This window comes from Propithecus coquereli, unplaced genomic scaffold, assembly GCF_000956105.1.
Source record: "Propithecus coquereli isolate 6110/MARCELLA unplaced genomic scaffold, Pcoq_1.0 Scaffold280, whole genome shotgun sequence".
Taxonomy (NCBI): Eukaryota; Metazoa; Chordata; class Mammalia; order Primates; family Indriidae; genus Propithecus; species Propithecus coquereli.
The window spans coordinates 4,586,348-4,594,228 of NW_012148397.1; the positions used below are offsets into that span (position 1 = coordinate 4,586,348).

Below are 7,881 nucleotides of genomic sequence, written 5' to 3' on the forward strand. Positions count from 1 at the left end.
GTCAGAGCTCTGAGGTTGGGGTTCGGTGGTGTTGCCACCCCACAGTTGCAATGAAGGCTCAGATGTAAAACCCACCACGTGTATTGCTGCGGACAGGCCTCCGGGAAGGTGATTTGGTATACCTGTCACAAGCCTTGACAATGTGCGCATCCCGTGGCCAGCGTCTCCACATCTGGACACACATCCTGGGGGAGCACCTGAGAGGTGGCCGGAGGGGGCGGGGCCCACCCGCCTTGCAGCTGCCCTGCGGCGTTCGGCGTCCGTGCTCAGCCACTTCCTGGCTGTGTGGCTGTGGCCCTGGGCAACCTCTCCCAGCCTGACCGACTGTGGTTGGCAATGAGAGATGAACCGGGTGCACATGCTTGTGCCCGTGTGCGTGTCCTGGCTATGTTAGGCAGCAGTCCCCAACCTTCTCGGCACCAGGGACCGATGTCATGGAAGACAATTTTCCACGGACAGTGGTGTGGGGAAGGGCGCAGCGGAACTCTGCGGCCCGGTCCCTGACAGGCCTGGGATTGGCACCAGGGTTGGGGACTGCAGGTACAGGTTTTTGCAGGCTCTCCTCTTGGTGGGAGGAGCAGAATGTTTGGTAGTTCCTGGGAACACTAAAAGAGAGGGCGTTGCTGGAGGTTGGTGGCAAGGGGCAGGGTTACAGAAAGTTCCAGATTCTCCCCCAGGGGGCCCTTGTCTGATTGCTCAAGGCCAACCTGCTAGAGAGGTCGCAGCCCTGGTTGCTCTGGGGCGCTGAGAGAACAGTCTGAGCGAAGCTCCGCGGTGATGCGGCGGAGGAGCAGCACGGGCACTCACAGCTGCTTCCCCAGCGGGGGCTGCGCAGGCGCTTAGGAACCTCCCTCCGGAACGCAGGCGCCGCAGCCTCCTCTCCCACGAGCAGCCGCTCCCATTGGCCTTCCTGGGTCTTGAACTGTCCAAAGCCATCGTTAGCTTGGGGCCTGTGTGCCTGCTGTCCCCTGTGCCCAGAAGACCCTTGTCTTGTCAAGGCCAGTTCTCCCTCCTCCCTCTCAGCTCAGACACCTGCCTCCCTGCACCCCCAGTCCAGAGAAGCCACCTCTCAGCACTCTCAGGGACGTCTTGAGATCGGCTCTGTAGCATTTAGCACCGCAGGAGCTCTCGCTTGGTTTTTTCATTTTATTACCTGTCTCTTCCCCTCTCCCTGCCCCCCGACTAGACACACGACCAGGTGCTCCGTGAGGTCTTACTCCTGGCTGTACTTCTAGCTCCTTGCACAGTAGCTGACGCACAGTAGGTGCTCAGTAAGTATTTGTGGAATGAATGGGTGTTTGTAAAATCTCATAAAGGCTCTGGAAGTTACAGGCTGACTCAGAACCCTCGCCTAACTTCATGGGCAGAGACTTCCGCCGTGGGGCCGAAGACGTGAATTGCCAAGTGCAGCTGCGGGGAGGTGTGTTCTGCTTCAAGTCTGTGCACAGGTTCGTGTCTGCCCCGTGTAGTGACAGAGACTCCTCGTGATTGAAAACCCTGCTTCTCAGAGTCTGGGCACCTGCGGCAGGTCTCAGCGCCTCCTTATAAGTAGAACAAAGCAAATGGATTGGGGCGTGATCCACAGACAGATTTTTCGGCCCCCAGAGTGTTTTGAAATAAATTTAAATCAGTTGCCAGTGTTGAAAATGGGAAGATTTCATATAGTGGATTTTAGCATTCCTTAGAAAACTCTAGAAGATCTGATGATATGGGCCTGTGTTCCCTAATACAGCACCAGGCTGACTCTGAGCAGGGACAGTGTGGTTGTCCCCGCTGGGCCACTTCCTCTTGGTTCTGCAGCTGGCTGGGGCAGCTACCTGAGGTTTGTGACCCTGGAGTGTGAGAGTGACCGTCACCTGGTCCTGCCTGGGAGCCCAGAATCACCTTTCCTTCCTGGAGGAAGAGGGTGGGGTTGCCTCCCAGGCCCTGACCCCAGACGGTCACTTCACCGTGCCATCTTGGCTCCATGAGTGAGCCTGAGAGAGATGAGATCCCTGAGCCGAGGGGTCCCGGGGGGCAGGGGTGGCACAGGGCCCAGGGATACACGCCGCAGCCAGCAGTGCCCAGGACTAGCCCTCCTGCCACCCACTCTGCTTCCTCTCGCTTTGTGCCTCTCCTGAGATTTTTGTCACCTCCTTCCCCAGCCCACGGAGGAGGTACTCAGCACTCAGGCTCCTGGGAAAGTGTGACTCATGCGCTCACAGCACTTCCCGGCTGGAAGGGCACTGGGGAGCATCTGGCCAACACCCCCCACCCCCAGAGCGCCTGGGGCTGGATCAGAAATAGCCGAGATCATCCAGCTTGATCTGGAACCCCCTCCGCTGTGGCAGATGTAGCAGACGGAGGCGGCTTCTGATCGCTGGGAGGATTTCAAGATCCAGTATCTCGTTTCCTTTTCCCTGCTTGTTATTGTTTGCCAACTGCATCCCCGTGATAATGAACAAAAGGAAAGGGGAGGTCACCTCACTGCCGGCACATTTCAATATTCTTCTCCAGTCGTTTTTCATATGTGTACACAGTTGTCATCGTGGTAACGTTAAATTTCTCTCATGGCAGTGTCCCTGTGCCCAGAGCAGGACACGGCACGCGGTAGGCTTCGGTGAGCGGTGCTGACCGCGGAACGTTTTGTTTACTGCGCTGTACAGCGAACATCGTCCTGATTGCATCCTGCGCCAAGTACCGCCACAGCAAGTTGTTAAAACTTATTTGCGATTTTGCTGTATTTTGGCGTTTTTCTCCCTCTAGCTTATCAGGATTATAAATACTGTTGCAGGGAGCGTTTTTCTCCACATAACTGTTTTTGAGTGTTTTGAATTATTTTCTTAGGCTAAATCCCAGGCATTTGAATCCCTGAAACAGAGGAGAGAAAAATAAGAAATTGCTTTCAAAATGTTACTTATCCTTGTTGGTAGCAGCATTTGAGAATAGTAGTTTTACCATGACTTTGCCAGTATTTGGAGTATAATTTTTAAATTTTCGTTAGTTTAGTAGTAAAAGATGGCACCTCGTTGTTTTAATTTGCATTATATGTGTGGTTATTAGCACGGATTGAAGAATATCTAAGCCTTTAATAGTTGTTTCTCCTTTTGTGTGCCTGACCTATTTGAGTAGTTTGTGTATCTGTTAGAATACAGATTTTTTAGAGTTGTGTGAATTATAATATCATTAACTCAATTTTCCTGTCATATTTACTGCAAACATTTTCCTAGTGTGTGGTTTTCCATTTTTAATACCAGGCATGTTAGTACAGGTGTGATTCTCCGTTCTTGGAGAGTCTGAAGATATGGTCGCGGAGGGGCCTCGGACCCGCCTAGAGAGCAGGAGCTGCGGCCAGAGGACACCACCAGTCAGAGGACACCGCGGCCGCCCCTGGGTCTCCAGCTCCCTGCGCTGTCGTGGCTGTCCTCTGAGCCCGTCGGAGCCCCTGCAGCTGTCCTGGCCTAGAAAGTTCTTTTGAGCTGAGGTGTATGCGTCTCTTTTCTTCACTGAGGCCAGCTTTGTGGGGCTCCCTGGATGTGTGCCTTCACCACTCTGGTGACCTCGGCCGGCCGTTCCCTCTTCCTGACTCAGGGTATTTAAAAATAGCCCTGGCTGGCAAATTCGGAAGAATCCGCAATCGATTCGTGAACATTAAGCTCTTAAGAGGCAGTAAATGCTTTTCTGCTACTGAATTGCCCTGAGAAGGTACCTTCAGTTCAACAGTATTGACAGCCCCCTCTGGCAGGCACTGTCTGAGACATTTGCGGTCTGGCAGGGACGGGGCTGAGTTGGCGATGCGCTCTTCTCCTGAGGGGCTGACCCTCTGGAAGGCTTTTACGTCCCGGTTCGTGTCTGCCCCCTTTTGGTGAGGAAGGTCCCCAGGTGCCTCCTGCCGGAGCAGCCAGGAGACCTGGTTTAGAAGCAAAGACGCCGTGTGACCTGTGTTGCTGACCCCCCACCCTTCAAGTGTGTTCCTGATCCAGTCTGTTCATTTGTTCAGCAAACACATGGCAGACACTTGCTTAGTCAGGAGCCTGCGCTGGGGACCGGGATTGCTGCAGAAGTGGCCAAGGCGTGGTCCCCCTGGGGTGTGTGTGCATACTTCAGTGGGTAAACAGAGATACTCCTATGTTATCAGTAAAACAAGCAGAATTATAAATAAATGAGTCTAAGTAAAGTGCTGAGGGGGCCCACAGGGAATCAGTCATTAATTATGAACAGAGGTAGAGGGAAGCTTCTCAGAAGATGTGGCAGAGGCTGAGGGGTGAATAGAGTTTTGGGGGTCATGGAGGAAGAAGAAGAGGGACAAGGGAGAGGACCGCCCAGGCTGAGGAGTGAGGACGCAGAAACAGGATGGGGAATGTCATGCCCAGGGTGGCTGCAGCGCAGGGGGAGGTGCAGGCAGGCGGGGTGGGTCCCAGTGGCAAGTGTCGTGCTTAGAAGCCATGGGCAGTCTGAGAGGATGCTGCACTGGGACACAGCAAAGCTGGGACAGGTCCGGGTCTTGAGGCGAGAAGTGGGTGATGAGGAGGGAGCCCAGGAAGGGAGGTGTCTGTTGCTCAGCAGGGCGGTTCTTCCGTGGCCACCGATTCCAGCCACAGCGAGTGGGCAGGCAGATCAGCCCTGGTGATCCCCGTTCCCAGCCCTGGATGGCCTTTTAGGTCTTGGCAAGGGCCTCAGTCTGGTGGGCTGGAGTGAGGAGGAGACCAGCAGGTGCGGTGCCCTGAAGGTCCATTCGTGGGCCTCGGAGAAATCCTGATTGTTGTTGCTTATTTGTTTAACAAGTGTTTATCGAGTGCCTACCACACACCGGGTGTTTAAAAGGAAAGTGGACCATAAGGGAACGATGGCATAGAGGCATCCCAAATTCTGGAATTGCAGAGATCATTCTCTTTACAGGGAATGTGTGTCCTCATTGATTGATCCAAGCTGGGATTCTGGCGGCTGAATTTCCCACATGTGAGGAGTGGCGCTGTCATGGTGACCATGTCTGTGTCTGTTTCCATCCTAGATGCCTTAGGGCTGCGTGAGCTGCTCCGGAGGCTCATTGTTGGTGACGGCCCAGGAGCCGGTCTGCCGGGCTCCCCTCTGGCATCCTCCCACAGCCCACCCGACCATGGAGGCCCCGGAGGTCCCAGTGGGCTCGTTGATTGACTTTGGGCCTGAGCCACCTGCCTCCCCCGCCCTGGAGACACCGCCCCCCATGCTGCAGGATGGGGACGGCTCCCTGGGCGACGGCGCATCGGAGAGCGAGACCACTGAGTCGGCAGACAGCGAGAATGACATGGGCGAGTCACCCTCACACCCGTCCTGGGACCAGGACCGCCGCTCCTCCTCCAACGAGTCCTTCTCCTCTAGCCAGAGCACCGAGTCGGCCCAGGACGAGGAGACCCTGGCGCTCAGGGAGTTCATGCGCGGCTACGTGGAAAAGATCTTCTCCGGAGGGTAAGGGACCAGCGGCGGTGAGATGGCCTGGCACGGCCTCAAGGTCCCAGGGGACCCAAGTCCTGTGCTAGCTCAGCTCCGCCTCTCACTAGGGCGCCACCCAGGGCCACTGCAGTGGCTCTCGCTCTGCCCTGGGCTGTGGGGTAGAGCTGGGGAATTTTTAAAGAACACCTGAGCCTGGGCCCCACTCCAGACCAATGACATCGGTTCTCTAGGACACAGCACAATGTGAAATATGGCAAAGTCCCAAGGGCAGCCGTGCCGAGAACCACTGGGAGGGAGCTCACCAAAGTGCCCAGCTCAGGCTGGCCGGGGACCAGGTGTGGCTGCCGATGGGGCAGTCCCCTGTCCCTCCAGTCCCCTGTCCCTCACCCATGCAGTCCAGACAGCACTCGGGCACAGAGTGGGAGTGGCTTGTCGGTCTTTGCTCCACCTTTGTTTTCTTACTGAACTTTTCTCCTCTTGTGAGCACCTCCACTAGGCCCTGGGTGGAGGAGGCAGCAGGGTGAGACAGGACTGTCACTGTACTGTCTGCGGTGGCCTCTGTGGGCTGCACACACTTATTGCAAAACATGCAGAGAAAATCATTTGTAAAGCGCAGACCCTGTAATCCCCGTAAGCCCTGCTCATTTCTGATGCATGTGGTTCCAGACTTTTGACTGTGCGTTCTCAAGCCAGGCCGTGGAAGAGGCTATCCGTGGAGGTTTCTTCCCACTCACTGCTCTGATCACTCCGCTGATGCTCATCTCACCTCATCGTTGCTAACTCCAGGGGACACTTGTTTTGCTTCTGTGCCATCTGAGCGTGTCCAGGCTCGCTGCTCACCAGCGCTTCTGTCAGGGTTGGAGCTGGCTAGGAGGTCGCGATCATCTGCTGAAGTTAAACGAGGGCGATGTGAGGGGATGAGGTTTCGGGCATGCACACTCCTGCGGCACTCACAGGCAGCTGGTTCTCGGGCAGCCGCTTGCATGGGACCTTTCCTCGCACGTCCTCGTGGCCTTTCTTCCGTGGCTGTCGTGGGGAGAAAGTGAGGAACATTGACGACAGGAAGGGACAGTGCAGGGCTGTGACATAGACTGAGATGGGACTCTGTGGACTGGCCACACGCTTTCCCCCGCTGTCCAGCTGCCTGTTAATGTCTCGGCCAGAGGAGGCACACACTCCTCAGACTCGTGGGTTTTGGGTGCTGACTGCTGATCTTCCGTCGGTCACGGCAGCATGTTAAATGCCGCAGGTCTTGCTGCGCAGACTCTTGTCTGTGGGCCAGTCTCTTAGGAGCTTGTTAGAAATGCAGAGTCTTGGGCCCTGCCCGGCCCCACTGAGTCAGAATCTGCATTTTGATAAGGTCTGTAGACGATTCATACACACATTAAAGTCTGAGAAGCACTGGTGTTAAGGGAAAATTTTCCAGTTTCACTAAAGCCATATAAATTTTTGCCTGTTGACACCTGTGTGTGAAGGGTCCGTTGTTTTCTGTCGTGATTTAGGCTCCTGGTGTGGCCAGGGTTGATTTCTACCTTTTCCAGGTGTCCAGCATCAGTTTTCTATGTGCTTAGAAACGGGAGGAGCTGTATGATAATCCAAATATTTAACTATCCAGGATGCATTTAGGTTTGATTTGAGTGCATTTTGGAAGAAGTCGACCAGCACTGAAATTCGTCAGCGTTCTCTGAGCACAGCCCAGGTAGAGAAGGGGAGAAAGCCCAGGAGTTCACTGGTTTGCCAGGAAGGCCGATCCGTATCTACAGCAGCCTGTCGGCATCTGGAGTTCGGCAGCTGAGTCGGACGTGTCTCCGGGAACGTGCCAGGAGTCGCTACAAATGGCTGGCACATCCACATAGTTCAGCTGGTGTTGGTGTTTGGGATAAATGAGACTGAGATGTTTTCCACTAAACCTTAAATAAATGAAAATTGCATAAGCCAGTTGATCTGGCTTCAAAACGAAGCCTTCTGCTTCATTTTTGAGTCTTTAAATTTGGAGAGTATTGGCGCCTTACAGAGAGATCAGAAGTGGTTTGAGATCAGGTGAGCATTTCATCCACCCTGGCGGTGGTGACCCATCCCTCACGCACAGAGCAGGGGAGAGGTGAGAGGTGGGCACCTCGCTCTTCAGAAGTGCAGAGGAACCAGGGACCAGCCCCACTGACGGGCTGGAGGTGATCTCCTCCCTGGCATCAGACCTGTTGGTGTTTGTGGCTTCAGTGTACCCTGCTGAGAAAGGGCAAACTCAGGAATTCCTGAATTCAGTGGGGGTTCCAAGCCAACTTAAACATCAGAAATGAGAAGGAAGTCCAATGAGTTGGAGAGCCAAGGCCTCTTGGGATTCTCGCCGTGTTAAGGCTCCGGCCTCCCTGGGCAGGAGGCAGGGTGGCAAGAGGCAGGAACATGGGCTTTGGAAACAGGAAGTCTGCATGGAACTCTGATCTGCCGTGTCCCATTCTCCAAGCCAGGCTCCTC

The 7,881-nt window shown here is 54.8% G+C and overlaps 1 protein-coding gene across 3 annotated transcripts in view; it reads left to right on the plus strand.

Moving 5' to 3' along the window:
- The window catches only part of KIAA0513 (KIAA0513 ortholog), a 42,342-nt gene that overhangs the window by 20,692 nt on the left and 13,769 nt on the right, over nucleotides 1-7,881 (plus strand). For all 3 annotated transcript variants that reach the window (XM_012648188.1, XM_012648189.1, XM_012648190.1), the window contains one exon: nucleotides 4,991-5,424. In XM_012648188.1, coding sequence (XP_012503642.1) covers nucleotides 5,096-5,424 — 329 coding nt within the window. In that variant the 5' untranslated portion in view covers nucleotides 4,991-5,095. The remainder of the gene's footprint in view (nucleotides 1-4,990; nucleotides 5,425-7,881) is intronic.